The sequence below is a fragment of the Gymnodraco acuticeps genome, unplaced genomic scaffold (genome assembly GCF_902827175.1).
Source record: "Gymnodraco acuticeps unplaced genomic scaffold, fGymAcu1.1, whole genome shotgun sequence".
NCBI classification, from domain to species: domain Eukaryota; kingdom Metazoa; phylum Chordata; class Actinopteri; order Perciformes; family Bathydraconidae; genus Gymnodraco; species Gymnodraco acuticeps.
In genome coordinates, this window is record NW_022989778.1 from 1,208,674 (window position 1) to 1,232,358 (window position 23,685).

The 23,685-nt window shown below is 38.4% G+C and overlaps 1 protein-coding gene across 1 annotated transcript in view; it reads left to right on the forward strand.

The window, feature by feature from the left end:
• The first annotated feature begins 5,557 nt into the window (after positions 1-5,557).
• LOC117548768 (laminin subunit alpha-2-like) overlaps positions 5,558-23,685 on the forward strand; it is a 200,447-nt gene continuing 182,319 nt past the window's right edge. The window contains 7 exon segments of the mRNA XM_034220232.1: positions 5,558-5,590; positions 9,477-9,584; positions 9,586-9,649; positions 11,225-11,247; positions 11,249-11,338; positions 19,985-20,036; positions 21,701-21,891. Of these exon segments, the coding sequence (XP_034076123.1) occupies positions 5,558-5,590; positions 9,477-9,584; positions 9,586-9,649; positions 11,225-11,247; positions 11,249-11,338; positions 19,985-20,036; positions 21,701-21,891 (561 nt within the window).

Sequence of the window (23,685 nt, forward strand, 5' to 3'; positions counted from 1 at the left end):
ACAGGTCTCACTAAAAAATCTATTAGGAAGCTGCAGCTGATTCAGAACGCCGCTGCTCGAGTCCTCACTGACACTAAGAAAGTGGATCACATCACTCCTGTTCTGAAGTCTTTACACTGGCTTCCTGTGTGTCAAAGAATAGATTTCAAAATATTGCTACTGGTTTATAAAGCACTGAATGGTTTAGGCCCAAAATACATTACTGACCTCCTGCTAAATTATGAACCATCCAGATCTCTCAGGTCTTCAGGGACTGGTCAGCTTTCTGTCCCCAGAGTCAGAACTAAACATGGAGAAGCAGCGTTCAGTTATTATGCTCCAAATATCTGGAACAAACTCCCAGAAACCTGCAGGTCCGCTGCAACTCTGACTACTTTTAAATCCAGGCTGAAGACTTTTCTTTTTGTCGCTGCTTTTAATTGAACTATTCATATCTTAGACTGCACTGTAACTTTGATCCATGTACTTTTTTCTTTAATGTTTCTTTTATTAGCTTTCTTTTTAATGACTGATTTTAAATGCCATTTTCTTAATGTCTTTCATTTTTGTAAAGCACTTTGAATTGCCTTGTGTTGAAAAGTAATGTATAAATAAACTTGCCTTGCCTCTGCCTTGCCTTGCCTTGCCTTGCCTTGCCTTGCCTTGCCTTGCTTGCCTGCCTTGCCTTGCCTTGCCTTGCCTTGCCTTGCCTGCCTTTCCTTGCCTTGCCTTGCCTTGCCTTGCCTTGCCTTGCCTTGCCTTGCCTTGCCTTGCCTTGCCTTGCCTGCCTTGCCTTGCCTTGCCTTGCCTTGCCTTGCCTTGCCTTGCCTTGCCTTGCCTTGCCTAGCCTAGTAAGAAATTAGCATTAATAAGCAGTCATTGACTACTATATACATACCCGAAATGCAAGAATGAGAGTGCACTCATTATGACAACATTCAGCGTAAATACTTAAGCTTCAAGCATGTTAACTATGAACTTAGGGTCACTCGTATCAATATGTCCGCATCATATTCTCAGCCTTGCATTTGAGTTATATTCCCAAACATTTGAACACCTTCAGATCAAAACCTCCTGCAATTTTTCAGGTAATTTCAGAAGCCCAGTTACTGGTATCAGTTCACTTGGCTCCATTTTGAATGATAAACAAAGTCTACATAGTAATAGTAGTAATGATCAGATGATGACAGAATGTCTAATGGTGCTTCTGTTAAGGACGCAAATCTATTTTGTCGGACGATTTACCCTAATAACGTGAGTAATGACATTTTCGCGTCCTTGAAATCACCAGGTGCTGTTTAAAGCTAAACACTGTTACACAAATTGAATGGATTAACTTGAAATATCCAGAGACAAGATGTTGGCATTGGAAATGGTTTAGTTGTCTTTTATTGTCCGAAATGTAATTGACTAATAACGTTTGAGCAGTCGTCTTATGACATTGCCTATCGCCCGTCTATAATTGAGCTTTTTACAGCATAATCAAATCAAATCAGGTTTTATTTATATAGCACATTCTAGAAACGATTTTTGGTCGAGCCAAAGTGCTGTACATGCAAGTAATAAATAACACATTACTACAATCGCAAACAGAAGACAATAAGTTACAACAGCAAATATAAAAATCAAACACAGTTATAATGTTAGCTTCTAAACCATCTGCTTATGAAACAATGTAGTTTTATATTTTGTCGCTAAACTCCAGTCTCACCTCTCAGGCTGTAAGCATTTAATCATCATTTAATCATTGCATGGAAAAAGATGCCCTAAAACATAGCCCCATTTCCCTCAGAGGCTTATCGTCTTTAGAACAATAGCCGATGGGTTTGCAGATAGTACATTTGCTAACACAGATGATATTAGTACACACCGTTTTAATTGGGAAGTTTGTAAAAGCGGTGATAAAGAGAGTGACAGGAACAGAGCACAAGCCAATGTCCGGGAAAATGTGATTTAACATGTAGCCTATTACAAATGTCATTCATTAATCCAACGTGTCAGTACAGACTATGTTCCCATAGCAACAACACGCAGCAACCATGGAACACTGACAGCTGTGTGTGTGTGTGTGTGTGTGTGTGTGTGTGTGTGTGTGTGTGTGTGTGTGTGTGTGTGTGTGTGTGTGTGTGTGTGTGTGTGTGTGTGTGTGTGTGTGTGTGTGTGTGGCCTAGCATTACAATACTTGTGGGGACCTACATCTGTTTACACAGTCACGTGTGGGGACTCGCCTCCCTTATGGGGACAAATTGGAGGTCCCCATGAGGGGCATCATTAATTTTAGGGTGAAGACTTGGTTAGGTTTAGGGTAAGGTTAAGGGTAAGGGTTAGGGTTAGGCATGTGTTGGTTATGGTTAAGGTTAGGATAAGTCTCCAGGAAATACATGTAAGTCAATGTAATGTCCCCTGAAGTGATGTATACATGGTGTGTGTGTGTGTGTGTGTGTGTGTGCGTGTGTGTGTGTGTGTGTGTGTGTGTGTGTGTGTGTGTGTGTGTGTGTGTGTGTGTGTGTGTGTGTGTGTGTGTGTGTGTGTGTTGTGTGTGTGTGTGTGTGTGTGTGTGTGTGTGTGTGTGTGTGTGTGTGTGTGTGTGTGTGTGTGTGTGTGTGTGTGTGTGTGTGTGTGTGTGTGTGTGTGGTGTGTGTGTGTGTGTGTGTGTGTGTGTGTGTGTGTGTGTGCTAATACTAAACCTTTTTTGTGAGATGTGAGCTTTACCAAAGTTAAGTGAATAATAAATGTTTTGACAAACAGGAGCCAGGACCGGTCGACAGAGAGGAGTGTGTGAGTCCCAGTAAATGCTTTGATTTAGACTAACATGATCACATGATATATTCTAAGCTTTCATTTGTGATTATTGAGAAAATCATGCTAGTCGTGCCATTGTTAATTTTCCTTTCATTGTATTCAATTATTGTGATTTAAGCCTCAAGACACTTTTGTCTTCATGACGCTCACGTTGTGCCATGTAGATGTTATTCAAGAATATTTCTCTTTAGGGGAGGATAACAGATAACTCCCTGTGGAGTGAACTTTGGGATTTCAGCCTTTGCAGACCGTTGACATGCACACACACACACACCTATATAACACACTATAGGAAAGAGAAAACCCCCAAAAAGCACATTAGGGCCTCTTTAAATACCTCGCTATACTATGTAGGTGTTGAACTGTGGTGATTCATACAGTGCTGTTCTTTACCTAAGCTGTGCACTTATTGTGGTGTTATCTATAAATCTACTTTAATTAGGTAATTGTCTTGGGAAATTATTTTCACTCTATCTGATTTCTACAGGGATACACAGTTTGATGATAACAGGATAATTATGCTCTTAAATTAAGCAGGATGAAAATAAAGATAAGACATTTAAATTGCTGCAACCTCCTGGTTATATTCTGACACACACAGAATTTAATAATACTTGCCATTTATTTGTGTGTGTGTGATTACATTTTTAACAATTTGTAACTGTTGCCTTCATGAGAAAGGAGCTGTTGGATCTTTCCTATTTTACTGCGGTCATAGTCAGACACGGAAAGAAAATGCAACCAGAATGTGTTAGCAAGTAGCGTTGACCTTTTTGTTTTTCATCATCATTAGAAGTTTGATATTCCTGGATCGCCACATAATGAAGTCATGATCTGGAGAGTGTGGGTGCAGACACAAACACTCTGTTTCACCTGTATCAGGACATTTTGAGTGTCTTTTTCACCAGTCGGGACATGTGTTGAATTCTCTTGCCCTTGTTAAACTGTTAAAATCCCATTTCCTGGAGTGTCTCGTTTGTGAAACTCAGAGGTGGAAGAAAAATCATTTGTCAGGTGTTCAGAGCACATCTAAGCTCACAAATCTGATTAGTTTTCTCGGAGAGCTGCTCCCAAGCTGAGGACTTATTAGTGTCTGTATTTTATCTTGGTCTGATTTCTAGGTGGAAATTAATTTGAGTATGGGGTGTGCATGTGCGTATGATTTGATTTAGACTAACATGATCACATGATATATTCTAAGCTTTCATATGTGTCTGCATTGTAGACATATTTTAGATTGTATATTTTTGCAAGTGCTTTTACGATTGGCGATTGTGTGTGCTTCTATATGTAGATATCTGTATGAAGGCTCTGTGCCATTGTGTTTATGTGTGTGTGTGTCAGAGTATACAGGATTATCGCAGTCTCATCCTTCATTCCCCTCCTGGCCATGACCCTTTTAAACAACACTCTATCTTTCTCTGGGAATCCCTCCATCCATCTCCATCAATCTTTCTTTCTTTCTCTGCATCCATATCTCTCTCACCCCTCCCCCCCCCCCCCCCCCAAATGCTCTGGATGGAAGGGCGAGAGAGAGAAGGAGAGATACAGAGAGAGATGATCCTGTCTTTTTCAACCTTCTTCTTGTTCCATCAAGCATACATCTTGCCTCAAAACTCAACAATAACACATCCATCACACACACACTCGTATGCTCACACACATCCATGCAGCAGGACAAGCAGTGCAGAGTCATCGTCCACAGAAATAAACGAATAAAGTTTTAGTTATAATGTCATGAGAAGCCTTCATACGATAGAATATATTTGCTGTCATCCTGAATTTGGTGGAAATCCAGTCATGTCTGGACATTTTCTCCTTAAGTTTAGATTTAACTCCCATATTAATATCGTATTGTCCTTCCTACTGCATTGATAAGTATGATATAAGTGTCCTTCAATATCGTCACTTTTGTAAACACTGTATTTGTTGGAACAGGTGTACCCTGGGATATAGATGGAAGTCCTGGGTGTCTTAACTCCTCTTTTTAGAATACAATAACCGTTGAAAAGCATCAAATCTCTGGTCGATGTAAAATTGAATTCCCACATCTTGCAACACTAGAAGAGGTTTGATTTCTTCTTAGTGAGATGGTTAAGTCTTTACTATAGTGGTTTTTCTGGTCATGCAAAAACATGTGACGATACGATAAACGATACGATAATAGGTCTGACATTCTTCTTGCATCTCAGCATCTCCACTTGCAACATCAACAAGGACAAATACCGAAAACAAATAACGAATCAAAGCCTTTTCATAGAAAAAGACCACAATGTGTGGCTGAAAGCTCCAGGAATGTCCAATTAGTCAATGAACCTTGTGACAAAATCAAGGTTGAACATTCAAGCTAGATTTGGTTGATGCTGAGAAAATCGAATGTTTTATTTGGTTTCTCTCCAGCATATGTATACATATATATTTGTATGGATATATTTTAATTGTAAAACATAACCGCAATGTGGCATTATATGGTGTATGATCATTTCTACATTTGAACATTTTGATACAGTATGATAGCCTGTACTGTAATTATTATTTGGGTAATATTAGTGTTTTTCCACCCATCTTTTCAATGGTTGTTTCCTTGTAATCAGTGTTTGGGAGTGTTGAAACAACTTCTTTGACGATGACATTTCCCAGCTTTCCCTGTGTGTGCTTATACATTCTGATAATATTATAATTTAGAGGCTGTATGGCAGCAAATCCTCCGAGACATCTGGTTAACGGAGCGTAGACGCGGCATAGAGAGGCACACAGACAGATAGAACGGGTTACCATGGTTATCAGAGCAGAGAGAAAAGAATGGAAGGTGATGAACCTGAGTAGATAGTGTGTGTGTTGTTGTGTGTGTGTGTGTGGTGTGTGTGTGTGTGTGTGTGTGTGTGTGTGTGTGTGTGTGTGTGTGTGTGTGTGTGTGTGTGTGTGTGTGTGTGTGTGTGTGTGTGTGTGTGTGTGTGTGTGTGTGTGTGTGTGTGTGTGTGTGTGTGTGTGTGTGTGTGTGTGTGTGTGTGTGTGTGTGTGTGTGTGTGTGTGTGTGGTGTGTGTGTGTGTGTGTGTGTGTGTGTGTGTGTGTGTGTGTGTGTGTGTGTGTGTGTGTGTGAGTGAAAGCCATAGAGCTGAAGGCAGACAGTCATTGTGTCCTTGTCATTGAGTGAATCTGAAATGTGAGCCCTCTCTTTAGCCAGCCCTCTCTGTGTCTCTGTTGTTATCTCACCTCATTGTTGGACATACAAGCAAAGGGAGAAAGTGTTATCAGAGTTGGAGTTGTACCCATGATGACATTCTCCCAAGAGATAATTGTAATGTTTAGAAAAGTTGCTATGGCAGCCAACACAGTGACACAATCTATAAAGAAAATGTTGTTGTTCCCTGCATTATTTTCACTTTCCAAAGATGTTTTTTTATGTGCTTTTATAATTAAAGTTTGGAAATGTGTTATGTGAACATGCAAGGGTCCCAGCCAGATTGAAAGAGATGAAAATGGCACTAACTAAACATGTGCTTTCACTTTGAACAAATAATGTTTCCTTTCTGACCCCTTGTGATTCTTTAAATTCAGAGAAGCAGAGCTGATGGGTGTTTAAGGTATTAGCTGTCTCAAATCTAGGTTTAAATGACACTATTAAAGATATTCTTACTCCCACACACATTTGTATCCAGGTTATGAATGAATATCCATAATTCCACATGATGTTGGCTAGATTTCCTGACAGAAGGAGGAGGCAGTCGTTAGAAACGGTGTGGAGACGGATCATGAGAAATATGTTTATTAAAGAAACCAATATGATCTTTTATTAAAGCCTTAAATAAGATATATTTCACATTGAAGATGGTTCAATGACTTGCTGTGTTGACAACATGACAATAAGATGGTGCACACATGTTTGCTCTTGTAATAGGTGCATTAAAGGTTAAATCCATTAGTATATATGGATGCTGTTACTCTTATTTTAGAGCTTTTCCTTTTGCCTACTGTGACTTTTAAGATTGGGAATAGAGTTTACAAAGGCAAAGTGAAGAGTTCAACCTGCTCTCCAATGACTAGAGCCTTTGAGATGTGAATCAAATATCAGACTTAAAATCTTGAGACATCCAAATACTGCCACAATGAAAAGAAGGAAGTGAAAAGACTTGGTTCAACACGAATAAAAGCAGCTTTATTATCAGTAAAATGTGCAAACTGTGTTCAAAGCTTATATTGAGGTTTTCAAATAAGGCCTTGAATGCAAACAGTTTTTTAAACTGCAGTGAACATTCATTTGTGTAAATACTAAATACCAAAGCCTGTAGAGTCGGGAGCTATTGAAAATGTTATATATCACACAGCCACCAAAAGTATGACGTTAATAATATAGAGTACTCTACTATTGAATGGACTTTCAAAAGAAAGCAGAAAAGAAAATAGCCCAGAATTCAATGCTGACTTAGAAACAGTTATGAATGAAGTTTGAAACTATTCAGTACTTCTAGAATAAGTATTGAAAGTGTTGTGATGTGTGACAGTAGTCAAGACACACAATTGCCTAGGAGTGACATTATCGTGATGAATTGATCAATATAACTTGCCAACAACAACATAAACTGCAACACATGAATGGAAAAAACCCAATTTAATATCCTAACTTGTGTGTTATGGTTATCTGATTTACTCAAAGCTGCATTATGTGAGTCTCTACAAACACAACCCGGATGTGGTATGATATTATCCCCCCACATTTTTCGGAAACACAGTGAGAACTTTCCCTCCAAGAAAACACAGTTATGGAAATCTTTCCTCCCTCGTGTAGATTCTCAGATATCAGTTGTGAGAATTTCTGAAGGTATGCAGAGTGTCTATATGATATGTTGTGAGTACTACTGTGAGAATGTGTACACATGTGTGAGAGAGACTTTGGGTGTCTCAGATGTTCTTCACAGTTCATCAGTGTTGACATCTGGCCAAACAGCTGGACTCCTCTGGACACACACAAACACACACACACACAAACACACCGTCCACCCTTTCACAAGTGCTTCGTTTCTCTAACACTTTTACTGTCTTTCAATCTGATCTTCCCTCTGTACATTCCCGCATCTCTGTGTTTATGTTTGTACATCAGTGCACATGTTGTTTAACTGTAAAAGTTGTTGACCTTACATCACGTCTGGGACATGTGACATTGTGCAGGACGTGCATGTGTTTGTCTGTGTGTGTTTGCCAGACAGGAAATGTGAACCATGTGCACAATATGTTGAGCATTCCAGTACCTTAAGTCCAACAAGCTTGTCCTTGACTCTGAGACGAATGTGCTTTTACTTTGGGAACACACAGCCTGGAAAAACCGGTGCTTAGTCTCATGGTGCATTTGTGTGCTGATGACATGTAGACATGAGTTACCATCGCTTTGTTTAGAAGTCTCAGAGCTACTTGGCTTGTGAGTGCACTCAAATACTTTAAACTATGTGCACATACTATAGACAAACAATGTGATGCATGCCAAACAATCCAAATCGGAATCCATTGTATTACATTACATGCATTTATATGTAGCATTTAGTCCAGATACTTCACCAAATAATACAAAAATACATTAGGATAAGATAGGGGTGCAAAAATGATATTTTGTGAATTATATCGCAAGATCAGAAAGTCATTTTTGAATAGTATAACATAATAATATCCTGGATAAAAGCTGTGTACTTAGGATTGTTTTCCATAATAAAATGAGCTCCAGCAGTTTAAAATAGCCACAGAAAGGAAGTGGAAAATGCTTGAGCAACATAATGCAAATGAACAGTCCTTTGATAAAGTAGCAGGCCCAAATCTGCACGGTTGAAAACTGGCCTGAAAATGTTTTCTTTAATCTGCATGCTTCTTTTATGCAAAGATAAAGTGAATATGGCTTGCTCTATCTGTGAGGGGTAAATGATGTTAACTGCATTAGACTGTAACCAAAATATTACCAAGATTATATAAATGACTGGTACAAAACCTGCCCTCCCCCTCATGTTCCCCACTAATTACTCATAACCTCAGAACTGTGCAAGCTGGCTCACTCGCTGCAAGACTACACACAGAAACTGAAACAATTTAATGATTTTAAGAACAAAACATTTGAGCAAAGCAGGGTGTTCTCTGGGTTCCTAATAACACATAATGTTCTGCTTTTTAGCAACACATGTTGTTTTGAAGAAGAAATTCTTTCTGACCTCCTTTGAGCTGCTCCTAATTGCGTTCAACCTGATCCAACTATACTTTTATTATTATTTTAAAATAATAATTATAACACTATGAATGAATGTGATTCAACATATCCGACAAAGTGCTTTAAAAATACAGGATTACAAACTGGATAAGTCATACATCCTCAGGTTTCAAATCAAACTGAAGAGCAAAACCAATATACTGTCAAAAAAAGAGATAACAATAGGAAATGGAAACATATTTTAAAGACAGCTTAAAATTAGGTAACATTGAATTGGCATTTAATACATTTCATGAATTGTCTTATGTCATTGTTTGCTTTCAAGTTCTCAAATGAGAATATTGATACCAACTTCATGTGTGTATCAAGTGTATTTCCAAAAACACCACACTCTTAATATTAGGTTGCATTTACAGTATGTCTAACAAGCTTCCATAATAATATGTTTATCTATCGGTTTAATTTTTTTTTTAACATCTGTTTCCTGTTCGTCTGTGTGTTTTATTTCAGGTCTGTTCCCAGGCTGTGTTGAACTTGGCCTCCATGGCAGATATATCCACTAATGCGACCTGTGGTTCCACGGGTCCGGAGATGTTCTGTAAGCTGGTGGAACATGTACCCCGGCCAGCCCATAAGAAACGCTCAGTGTCGAATCTGCAACCAAAAGAGTACAACACCCACAGGTAAGACAGACTTATAGGCATTCTGATTACAAACAATTAATCATACTCGATTAGTTAATTAGGTGCCAGATGTTAACAAATCCGTTTGTCTGAAATGATAATCACTGAATTAACTGAGAAATCAATCGCGACATGACAAGATGACAATAGAAAATTAGCCTGCAATCATAATTCATACAAGACAGTTATTTAGTCAATCAATGATTCAGTTAACCATCAGTTAGTCGCTGAAGCAGTCCGTCATCAACCAGCCAGTCAGTCAGCTAATGAGTGCAGTTAGCTTTGGTTACACCTGCTCAGCTAGCTTTGCTTAGTTAGCTTAGCAATCAGACAGTTAGTCACACCAGGATGAGAGGAGAAGAAGAAGGATGAAGCAGGGTTTTTACTGCTGCAGAAAGACGGGGGAAATAAAGCTTGAAATTAGTGTGGTGAAAATGAAAGACAGATGAACTGAGATCAAAAAGGTATTTTTTAAAACAAGTGATGAGTTACATAACAGACTTTCTCTGTATTTTAAATGAACTATGCTTATTCTCTTTCTTGCTCAGAGTAAGATTAGATTATGAAAACCACCGTTAAAGTCCCCACTAGGGACAATAATTGATAAGAGCTATAGATTCAAATTCAGAACGACTTATTGACGATTACATTGACAAACAATGGAAATGTGTTTTTAGCCCCGGCAAATAAAGCAACATTCCAAATACACAGTAGCAACATACAGTTCAAGTGGTCCTAAAAAAGTAGTATAGCTTATACTCGATGCTCAGTTTCAAAAAGATATCTCTAGACTTCTAGACATTCTTTATTCTAATATAACGAACCATTCCTAATTTTACTTGTTATTGTATTATTTGATATATTTCTGTAGGACAGACTGTTTAATTGAATGGCAATGGGAATGTATTTTGATTAAGCAATTCTGCATGTCCATTTATTAACTTTCAATGTAAAACATCTTAGCCACAGGAGGAAAACACCCTGGATAAATGAGGGAAAAGGAAGGATGTAGTTATTGCTATTCTGTCAATAGTTGCCATGGTTTTTGTAACAGAAATGTCACACATAAGTAAGCCTGATGATTGGCAGCTGCAAGTCAACCCATCATATTCACTTAAAAATACTCTCTCATTCAATTACCACCCAACAAAGGCTTACTGAACACACAGCATACATTAAAGCGTAACAAAGTGACCTTCTCTCTGTGTTAAACTATAATAATAATGTTTCCTTCCTGTTGCGTCCGAGTTATTGTGCGGAATAGTAACAGCAGCGAGGAGCAGATTCGGCAAATAGGGTGACATTTCTTTTTATTCAGAAGTGAAATAAAATAATCTGAAAAGGAAAGAAAAGAAAATTATTTCTCCCTGATAAGGTAGAAAATGTGTGCTTTTGATATCTGGCCTTGAATGGTTGAAATGCCAGTTTTATAAAAAAAAAAATGGAAAATGTTCCTCAAGACTAAAAATGATATTTGAAATATAAGATAACATAGAATACAATTACTGATATGACCTCTGACCCTCACTTTGATTTTCGATCTCTCTTTGTGTTCTTGTTTGTGTGTTTTTCTAGAACAACATCCCATAGAGTACGCCAATAGACGGGACAAACCGTTGGTGGCAAAGTCCCTCTATCAAGAATGGAAGAGAGTACCACTCTGTGACAATCACTCTGGACTTAAAACAGGTAGAAACACACACTTTGTAATATGATACTTGTGAGGGTGGTATCTTCCACATGTATTCCCCTCGGGCTTACCCCATCTTTACACTAATACTGAGTCAAGCCTGTCCTCCCTGTAGCACTGACACTTGGCTCCTTCTTCACAAAGAACGACAGCTGCGGTCGGATTTATGTGTTTTTCAGAGGAATTTAATGGTGACTCGTCATTAACTGGAATCCACTGTAAGGGCCATGAATCAAACCTGACCGCAGCCTCTATTGTCTGAGACGAAATCCTTTTCAACCAAGGTTCATCTAACAGCATCAAAAACATTTGTATTAGTCTGTGATTTGAGGCAGTTTAACGCACTATTAGGCAAAACATATTTTGGTGAAAGCTGTCCGTGTATACAGTGTTAGGTGCATTGTCTTTCATGAGAATAAAACAAATCGTCAAAGGAAAACAATAACACATATTTTTGATCACAAATCATGCTTTTTTTTAAACTGGGCTGAGAAGTAAGGTGTTGGCCCAGCTTAGTCTAAGAAAATAAGGAACTTCCCCAAAAATAGAGGTGGAAGTAGTGGAGTACAAATACTTTGTTACTGTACTTAAGTACATTTTTCTGGTATCAGTACTTTACTCCACTACTTATTTTTCTGACGACTTTTTTACTTTTACCTCTTACATTTTTAACACAAATCACCTGTACTTTCTACTTCTTACATTTTCAAAACAGGCGTGGTTCCTTTAGTCTGAATGTGTGTTGGTGGCGTGATCATTATTATTTAGAGTCATTGCGTGCCTATTGATTTGAACACGATCCGTGTATCCATCATTTCCTGGTCTTCTCTAAAGAAGAGGGACCAATGAAAACGTTTGTCATGTTGCCGTTGTTCAGCATGGAAAACATTCATTAGCTAACAATGACATATTGTTCTATTAATATAAAGGGAGGTCAGGTACTCTTTAAAAACAGCTGCTAGTTATGGGTACTTTTTAATTAAGTACATTTCGAAGCCCATACTTCTTTACTTTTACTTGAGTAAAGAAGTTTAGTCAGTACTTCTACTTTTACCAGAGTATTTTTAAACACGAGTATCTGTACTTCTACTTCAGTAAAGGATGTGTGTACTTTTTGCCATCTCTGCCAAAAACACATTTAGGAAGATGTAAGAGACGTTGGAGGTGGACACACACCCTGGATCAGCCTGCAGCAGCACACGTGTACAGAGAACCACTTACACTTTACACCCCCCCATATGGACAATTTTCAATTTCAAATTAACCTATTGCCTCGACACAGCAAGACCAGGTGGCCGCTGGATTTGACACCTGTGACATTCATTCATCATTAGATATCACCAAGATAGTTGTATCACCAATAGTCATATCTCAGCTTTTTTGATTTTTACATTTGAATGTTCTATTTTTCTTTAAATTAAGAAAGTAACACCTTTGGATTTGCCAACTTTTGAAAAATTAATTGGGCTTGAGCTTCGCTTTTCTTTATTTTCGTGACAGTTTATAACCTATGTTTTGTTAAGTAATTGAAAAAAGAAAATTAAAGATGACTTGAAGATTAAGGTAAAGCTACCATAAGCCTCTAACAAACGTCTGTTGGCTACATTTCTTTATTAACATGGAATAATACATAACTAATAAGTTAATATATATATTATATCTGGTCAAATGAGAGCAATGCCAACCAATTCAAGATTCATGTTATTGTCATTGCACAACAAAATGCAATTCGCATCCAACCAGAAAATGTTAAGAGAAGTGAAGTTTTCAACAAATGTACTTAACAACAATAAAGCACAATGCAATGGTCAAAATGCATTTTTAGTAGGTTTTTTGTGGACTTTCCTTAATCTTGTGTTACCAATTTCAGGATTTTGCTCCTGTAACCAGCCTTAGTTTTAGATAACACGAACACACCACGCTGCATGCTGTCTATCGCTTTGTAATCACAGCAATTCGTTAATTATTGAACAAAGGTTTTGTCATCCAAGGAATTAAACTACCTGCTATTATTACAGCAGTGCTGAAATTAGTTAAACCAACTTAGCTATCAATCATTTCATAAACATGCTTGTCACCCTTTAAATAATTGGGTTTCCATTTATGATTTGGAACGCTTGGCAGGATTCTCCGTGATTAAGGGTCTGTGTACTGGCATGGGAGATTTAGGACATCTAGTTTAGTTTAGAAGTGTGATTAAACAGATTACACCGCCAGAGTATAATTACATAGATGTCTTGAGAATAAAAATAATGAGGGTGTGAGACTTCAGTTCACGAGAAGCCATCGGTTTATTAATAGAAGCCTATGAAAAATAGCTTTTTAGGTTAAAAGTGATGGAAACATTTCACAGCAGAGGCAAAAACACAAATATAAACCTGATAATGAGTGATACGGCCTCTTGTACTTTTCTGTGGATTCCCTGGACAAAGGCTCATTCTCAAACGTCTGTATTCAAGTTGAATCTAAGTCAATATCTTGGTGTCCTTCCCATCTTTTCTGTCATTAAGTGTATCATGAAAAAGAGTTATAAAAGGAATATAGGTACATTTAATGGCGGAATAGAAATGAGGGACAAAATATGAGACATACGACACAAACCACAGCTCAGAGAGATATATATTATAGTTCATTAAAAAGCAATTTGATGCCAGTTCAGATGTGAATAGGTGGTAAGAGGCAAATTGTAAAGCGCTTTGGACAAGAGTGCTATATACAGTAAAGGCAGTCCATTTACCACTCTATTATTATTGTGAAACACCATTTTACAGGCTTCTCTGTGACACATGACATCATACTGCTTAAAAGTTATCTTTCTTTATTATATACATTTATAAAACGGACAAGTCAAATCGAGCAATCTGATTGTTCTTAGCCGTGATATACTGAGCGTATACCACAACAAGTCAGTATCCCTCCGCGTCTGAGAAAAACAGTATACCGTTGGGCTGAAAAGCAAACTGCCGGCCGAACCACGCCCCTTAGCTGTGATATAATGAGCATATACCACGGCCTGTCGTGAGCTATTGCTTAAATATAAACTCACAGTTAATACATAATTACAAACAGTGCAGTAAGTTAGAGTAAAGAAACCCGACAAAAAAGGAATACTTATTTTAATGGGCGACTTGTGGTTGTGTGTTCGATCCCAGCCCGTGCAGCCAACATGTCGATGTATCCTTGGGCAAGATACTTAACCCTGAGTTGCTCCCGATGACATGGCCAACGGTTACCATTTAACATTTAAAAAACGAAATAAAAACAGTTTTGATTTAAGTTGTTGTCATTTTAAAGCTAATGATCTTAAGTGAATATTGTAATATTTGTGCCTCATTTCATTAAAAGGAAGTAAGCCTGAGATGAATTGTATTTATTCATTATTTATTTGTTTATGCCAACCAGCACGTACGTAGAATATAATTCTATTTCTGGACAGGAAGTAGAAGAGGCCCATCTTGACATGATAATGGCTTCAGGCCCATCAATCACAGCTTTCACCACTGTGGTGTGGCTACAGAATATAAATACACATTTCTAAATGGTCTCAGAAGCGCCAACACACGTTTTCACACCTGTCACTTAAACTCTATGCACGTTGAATTCCTGATACACACTATTCTCGCTACAGTCAAACTTACAAAGAGATGTATAATATATGAACAAAAACGTTTCATTATATATGCTGACAGCTAGAAATTCAGTATGTTCCATTTGTCAGGATCTGGTTTCTTAAAAGCTTTTTAATAATGGCACATTTATTCTCAACGACCACCTACTGGGCCGCCTCGGCTCTAACAGTCGTCATTGGTCGCTTTTGACGTGTTCACAGCATTATATTATGTGCATTTATTTCCGGAAGAAGCTTTCCATCCACTCTAAAGCTGTAATCATTAAGCTTTTTATTTGACAAAAGGCTCATCTTATTGTCAATGACCATACTTGCTGTTTCCGCCAAAGAAAAACAAAAGATCTTCAGGATTAGTATTAAAATAATTATAGTATACCATTCATGAAGGGATGAGGGGTTGTCTGATTGAATTCAAGTACTCTAAATTCAATATATTAGTTAATTTATATAATATATTTCCCAGAAATTGGACTTGGGAAAGACAAAGACATGTCCTTTGATCACCTAACTCTTAGTTTACACTACTATAAATATTGTATTGATCAAAATAAGGAGTATATCGACCTCACGCCTGATTTGCAATGATCGCCTTTATACTGGCTTCCATAAATGTTGGTGCGTGTGTGTGTGAACATGTGCGTTCCACAGTAGGTGATTTTTGTGTGTGTATATGTGCGAGTCGCTATCAGACCAACGGAAAGCTATTTACCCTCCAGTGCTCTGAATTTCCCTTGCGACCTCAGTCATCTCACTCAGAAAATGACATGAAATGTGTGTGTGTGTGTGTGTGTGTGTGTGTGTGACTGTGTGTGGACTGTGACATCACCACCCTCATTTCCTCTCTTGTTATGTTGAACCTCTCTAGATGGAAAGACTAAATAATGAGAGAGTGGAAGCTGAGGGTCCATGTGTGTGAATGTGTGTGTTTTTGAGAGACGGTTGAACTCTGTGTATGTTCCTTATCATTTTTTGATGATTTCTTGAATTGTAATTTTGCATCTCAATTGACAATCACAGTAAAAGTCCTTTGCAGGGAAAGAAATGTTGAATAAGGTTGACAATCATTTATTTGCCCCACAAGAGCTTAGGTTCTAATTTTTGTAGTAGGTTTCTTTCACAGGTTTAAACTGTCTTCTACATTTAAAATAATCACTTTTTATTTTTGTAATTAGTGGGCTGTGTTATAACTCCAGTCTTTCCGTATCAAACACAGTTTTTCAGCTGTGCGTCTTCAATGTGTGAAGTTTTAAGTCGCCCTAAGCTTAAGCATTTATTACGATCAAGAAATGACCAGTTCTATTGAGGGGTTAAACTCGCTTTCCTTGGCAACAACCATTTGTCGCCTTCATACCGGTTTCAGTTAAATTGCAGTTATCATGGAGATGAAGTCGTCAGTTTGATTGACGGCCATTTTGTTCCACTTCGTCAAATGATGCACAACGTCTGTTCTCTGACGGCGGGAGGAGAACATGGCAATCAAGGTGCCAACATTATCCACAGCTCTTAAACACCTCAACATACACACACACACACACCACACACACACACACACACCAACTCACACACACACCAACTCACTCACACACACACACACACACACACACACAATGACTAGCATTAATACACTTGTTACATGCATATTGTTATTTATTACATGTAACTGTTTAAGCCTATAATGCAGTTATCAAAATGACTCAACCAGAGAGAGCCTTATATTCAAGTCCATACAAAACAGACAGTGGTTTTATACTTTTTTTCATTTTAATATTCATAAAAACAGCATTGTGCTTGAGAAAGCTTCAGAACAGATGGGTGGAAGTGGGTAGTGGGTGTTGGATATTAGCAAACGAAAAACAATAACAGACAAATTCATGTTTACATTTATTTACATTTTTAAGATCAAATAATATTGGAGCTTTACACCTTAGCTCTTCAACTTGAAGTTCACACTTTATCGCAGTCGACAAACAGCTTAATGAGGCGGATGTTTGAGTCCACTGGTTCTCAAAATCAGTCTTTATGAGGACTCGGTTAACCTTACCCACCATAGTGATAGCTTTATGACAATCTGTGTATGGCATATTCATCAAATGTGTGCTAAACATTTCCTTTTGTACATTACCACAGGAAAAGTACCTTACAATCTTGCTTTTTCATCACTTTTTTCCGAATATAATTAAGGTGAGAGCTTTAAAAACGGCAGACTAAATTGTTTTTATTCATTACTCAAAGAAGAAAAATGGAACATCTGCTGTAATGTGACTTTGTTGGTCTACGTTTGACAGAATGTCGAGCCAAAGCAAGAATGTGGGAGATTGCAGCATCTGGTGTTTTGTGCAGACCCATTTAAAAAGCTTAAGGCTAAATTACGACCAAGTCTGTGAGCGAGCGAGCTCCTGTGTGCGTTTGTTTTATTTGTGAGTCTAACTGTGTTTTTTGGCAGTTCAGACAGAGAGGCAGATTTAACGAGAATGGATTCCAACTGGCTGTTAAAACATCAGTACATTTCTCCCGTTTTATCCAGAGGCCTGCGTCTGCACTGCAGCGTGTCCACTGTTTGAACCAATGTGAAAAACACAATGAATTCCCCGTTGTTTTTATTATCTCACATTATTTCCCCTGCAATTTGGTTAAAAATTGAACTTTATGCTAATGTATTTGCTGCAGAACTGTCAAGAGACTGTCATTCAAAAACACTGCAGCATCTCTCCCCCACATTGTTTTTAGTGGCAGCTAAAGCAGAGCGATGTTGAGATGAGATGACTGTGTGGCTCCTGTGAAGCTTGTTTGCCTGCACTCAGCTTGGCAGTCAGGGACGTTGGATGATTCACAGATAATTTGAACGGGGCCAAAAGCTACTTTATTAGTCCAGCGAGATGTTAACACATTTTCTCTTGAAGTGACAGTACATTTTAACGAGTCTGCATACCACGTCTGTTGCTCTGACTGCAGACCCACCTGTGTGTCTGTATATTGTTTGAAAACCCCATTTCTTTGAATCGTTTCTCTTTGTTTCTCATTCTGATCTTCCTCCACTTAATTTCTGATCTATCTTTTGTGCTTCAAATCCTGTTTATAATTAGCTGGAGCGCTAACTGGAAATGGGATTTGATGCCAGTTTATCAGGCCAAAGACATTTTAACATGTTTCCATGTGAATGGCCTGTAAACACCAGCTGCCCAGTAAAACCGCTGTCACTGTTTCCAAATCACGCTCACACAAATGGATTCTTCACACCCCATTCGTTTGTGGGCATCACAACCATACTGGACACAGGGTTTAGATAGATGGATTATCATTCAAATAAAGTGCTCATTTGGCCGCAATATGTCATTCCCCTCATGACTATTTCCTTTTAAATGTGTAATATTGGTTCAATAAATGCGTAACAACTATTTGGAAATTCATAATAATGTATATGGTATTGAGTTTTTAAGACCCCTTGTGAGATGTAGAATAGAAGACTCTTGTCATACCTCGAGATAAGTGCTTTTTTGTATCCGTAATAGACATTTGCCACACTCCTCTGCAACACTTCTATCTCAAGAAAAGTGCAATATAGATCTGAGTCAGTTTATTTTAGAACCACAGAATTATTCATCAGGGCAAAAACAAAGTACAGATAAGAGGCAACATTTCATCTGAGTCTAAATGAGTCACATTGTTTCACTCTTTTACTCAAAGTTAAGGTTTTTTGTGTGGAAGATAAACAAAACTTACTTTAAAAAGTGAATTTAGCCAATTAAATTATATACCAAAGGCTAAGAAAAGTATCTGTTCATGAAACAAACTTACCATAAATGTACCCAACTGACATTAAATGTAATGGATGCAAGATCACAATTATTTACCAGCCGTGTGATCTATTGAAGGACGCTTATTGGTGTTTATTTGATGATGCTGGGTCGAGCTTTATGGGCAAAACATTTCCTTTGTCTGAGCCACTTCTGATCAAAACACAAAATATGACGCATGAATGCACGTACGCATGCCTACTAACCAGCACGCAAAGACACACACACTCACATTGCATTAGCTGTGTTCATCTATGTTTAGCTGCTGGAGCTGCCTAGCTGTCCCAAAGCTGTCAGCATATTACAAGCTACCACTGAGAGCTCTCTTACACACACACAGACACAACCAGACACAAGAAGAGACACACACACACACACACACACACACACACACACACACACACACACACACACACACACACACACACACACACACACACCCACACACACACACACACACACACACACAATCCCATCCGTGGCTAGAATACAGGTAACATTGACTCTTTGTAGGAGGTTTGAATGACTGCTCTAAGGTTACCCTGAAATTCACTTTCTCTCTCACACACACACATGTTCTCCCTATTCTCATTGCTGCAATGTGACACTGCTTCCCACATCACGAGAAGAAACAGAGAGAACGAGGATAGGGTGAGAAGAGAGGAACGGGCGACAGCATTTGACCTACATCAAGTGTGTGTGTCCCTCCTGTGTGTGTGTGTTTTCAGAGTGTAACTGCCACAATGAGGCAGAGGAGTGCTACTTTAATCAGACGGTAGCAGACCTGTCTGTCCAAGGTCAAAACAGAGGGGGCGGAGTCTGTATCAATTGCAGCGACAACACAGCTGGATTATTGACAAAGAACTTGGTCATTTCAGATTGTATTTTAAATGTTAAAAAAGCTTTAAATAAATAAAATAAACCCTCTTAATTCCAGACAGCTTGAACATGTGTGACAAGGAAGTGAGTAAAGTAGGTTTAACCAATCAAATCCTTTTAAAACATTTTTTTTAATTTACTTAAAGTTTTCAAAAAGAAACCTACTGGTTGAGGTTGAATACAACTGTAATAAAAACCAGGACTAGTTTCATAACAATGATTAACTCTGACATAAAGTGTAAACGCTTCAGTGGAAATCCAGTGTCATTAAAACTGCAGGTAAAATATTTCCCTGCGGTTATTGATGCATTTCTTTAACTCTGTCTATTGTCTGTGTTTTTAAGGTTTTCCAGATAGCCTATATGATCATAAAGGCAGCCAACTCCCCGCGCCCAGGTAAGATTTCCTCTTCTTTGTTTGTATTTAAGACAGCCACTTGCTGTTTCAGGTGGTAATTTAACGTAATATAACTGCTCTGATTATAAAATGAAACATGTTTGATGACTGTTTGATTTAAAGTGCCGGCAGATACAGACCTGTTTGCTTTATGACTGTTAGATGACCTTTTGAGCCCATGATCCGCCCAAGGAGAATTCTTTGGAAGCTCAAGATCCCATTCAATAAAATAAATCTGTATTTTTTAATTATGTGCAGAAGTTTCTTTGAGGTGAAAACCCACTTAAAAAAATACCAGTAATCCTGATGAAGTTATTGTCTATACATAATGCTATGCTTTGCTATGATTAACTCTCTTGTGACTTTACTATGCATGTATTGTAGATGCTCAATTACGGTGTAACGAAAAGGCTTTTATTATATTAAAGGGGACCTATCATGCAAAATTCACTTTTTGATGTCTTTTATACATAAATATGTGTCCCCGGTGTGTCGGGAACTCACGCAGCGTCAGAAAATAAAACCCTCTCTCTTTTCCTCCGTACCCAAATCTCTAAAAACGGGGCTACAACGGAGCTGATCCAGATTTGCGTCCGATATGACGTAATATCGGAAATGTGGTCCCACGGCACTATCAGAAACGTTGCTATCAGAAACAATGCCCGACTGTTTTGGACGTAATAATATGGTCGGTTTTTACATTAGCATCGCTAACACTCAGAGCTAACCTGACTGGAGAGCATGTGTGTGAAGAAGCAGGAAGTAAAAAGGAACTCACCTTGTGGTATAACCGGCAAGAGAGAAAGCCTTTGAGCTCCATACTGCTTCAGAGATAATCCTTGATAATCCATGATATGGCGTTTCATCACCGCAGTATTTAGTTTAGACGGTAGCTGCCGAGTCCCGCATGAGCTCAGCCCCCTCCTTTTTTAATTTGTATCAATTTTTTAAACCTTTATACCCCAAATTAGCACTTTTGAAACAGGAAGTGAAATAGAGGGATATGAGAATGGGTGATCTGTTGGTATTTTGAGCAAAACACTTCATAGACATGTTTTTTATATATTTGTATATATCTGAGACCTATGCTATTGACTAAAAATAGCATGATAGGTGACCTTTAAGGGGTTTTAATAGGAACATGTGTGAAACTGTGCTGGACAAATGGAAAAAGGCCCTTTCTAACAGATAAAATAGACCAAAGGTATTATGAAAAACAAAAGTGATGATTTTTGGATTATATGAATTTCATCATCATTTTCTACTTTTGCAGTTTTGAGACATTCTTTTAAGTATCTATTATTATTGCAATTTATACGTTTGCATATACTGTTGTAAAAATAAATGGTTTAACCTTCATTTACCTAAACTTACAAAGTTGGACAGGAACTTTTTATTTGGTAAATGCAGTCTGATTGTCTCTTGGATGGACAAAAAATGAATATCCATTGAATCGATTCAGGAGGTGGAATATCACATTTTCGGTCCAGGCTATTAATAAGTATGTAGAATTGAATGTTCTGTCAATTTGCTATGTATTTTAAACAGTTTGACCTCAGCACAGTCTTGGACCTCCATCATTATGTTATTGATAATTTTCCATCTACATATCACATGTTTAATTCCTTTCATCATCATTCTGTTACCCATATTTTTGTCCACAGGTAACTGGATCTTAGAGCGTTCAATAGATGGCATCACCTTTGACCCCTGGCAGTACTACGCCATGACAGACACAGAGTGCCTGACGAGGTTCAACATCAACCCGCGGACCGGAAATCCATCCTACACCCGAGATGATGAAGTTATCTGCACGTCTTTTTATTCAAAGATCCAACCACTGGAGAACGGAGAGGTAACACTTATAGCTTCAGAAGTGTTTACACACTGCCGCAGTAATCTGTAGTTGAGTTTTGTTTGGATTAGGTTGATTTAAATGGTGCCAATGGGTTGAGTTGACCCAGGATGGGAAGCAGTGGGTCAAGTTTAATGAGGTTGGGGAGATTTTAACTTGGTGTGTAGAGTACAATAAGTTAAATTGTGCATGGTCTGCTTGAACTATATTAAGTTAGACTGTGTCGTGTTTTATAAGAATGATTTAGGTTGGTTTAGATCTCAAACTGGCGAGTAGGGTTAAAATGGCTTAACTTGATTTACCAGAAACTAGTATGGGAACAACTAGACAAAGTGCAGCTTCTGTAGTATTGCAAGAATGTTATCTTTGTGATGCACTTTGGTCTTTTTTTCCTCTTTAAATGCATATAAAGGTAAAGATAGTTTCAGCTTGTATGCAAAAAATGTACACCTATTCATTATCATGTGAATGGCCTGATCCAGTTGCATCCAGACTTTTGGAATTTAACATTTTTAAATTAGGTTTTTGTAATGAGGACCAAAAAGCTGGATGCAAATAATATAAGTTGATGTGAAGTACAAAGCTGTTTTCTTAGTCTTTCAGAAAGTAAGTAAGTAAACACAAAAGAACAGGCAGTTGAAAAATCAGGCCAAGATCATAAGGCATTTTTTTTTTTAGAGCTGTAATTGATATCTCATACTGTAGTTTTCTTTATGTATCTCTTCCCTGTACTTCATTTAGAAAAAATGATCATAAGGCAGGCAGGGGCGGGCTCAGACTTGCACTTTATGGCTATGAGGCGGAAAATATAATCTGAGAATAAGAGTGAACTTGTGAATTAGTGTACATACTAAGGCCCATTCCCAACCGCCCCCTACACCACCCTACCCCTACACCCTACACCCTACCCCTACACCCTACACCCTACCCCTACACCCTACCCCTCCGTTTGCGCGTTCACGCGGAGGGTCCGCCATCTTGAGGGCTGTTCCAAAGCAACGAGTGTGGAGGGGGAGTGGGCTATCAAGCCCTCAAACAGCGAGTCTGCAGCGGTGCTGACTTGAGACCGGTCTCTACCTGACCGGAGTCACGCTGTGTGTGTCCGTCAGGAAACACGCTGTTTACAAGTAGTTCCAGCAAACATCCACTGATAAACTGCGACCTCATGATAACCTCATATGTTTATCTTTATCTTTTTGTCTAAGAGATGCTGATTTGAAACCGTTGTTACATACAGTTACGGCATTTCCTGTTTCTGCCGGAGAGAGGGGAGGCCGTCCCAAAGCTTGCTGCTGTATTTACTCCCTCCATCTGACAGGAGGGAGCCTCGTTGAGCTGCGAGTGTGGCTACAGACGGAGTACACTCCGTCACGGAGGGGTAGGGTCGAGGGAGTGGTTTGGGATTGGGCCTTAGTGACTGATTAGGAGGACTGAGGGCTACATTATTAATGCATGACTGTCAGGTCATGTCGGGAAGGGCTGAGGGCAACAGACAGACTGGATGTGAGTAACTGTTGGGAACGAGACGATATGTTACAACAGGAGTGGAAATTAGAATAAGGTGAACATTTGAAATCGAACTTAGAAGAAGCTTGACTCATGACACCAGATACAACTGTATAAAATCTACACAAAAGAAAGTATAATGTTTATATGAGCTTTCATAAAGACACTGTGCTCTTAGCAGGATACAAGTAAATAAGCAGATGAGAGCATGTCTAAAATATAGGAACATTTCAAATGTACACACATATTTATATAATTCAAGTCACTGATAGAAAACCCACACATATG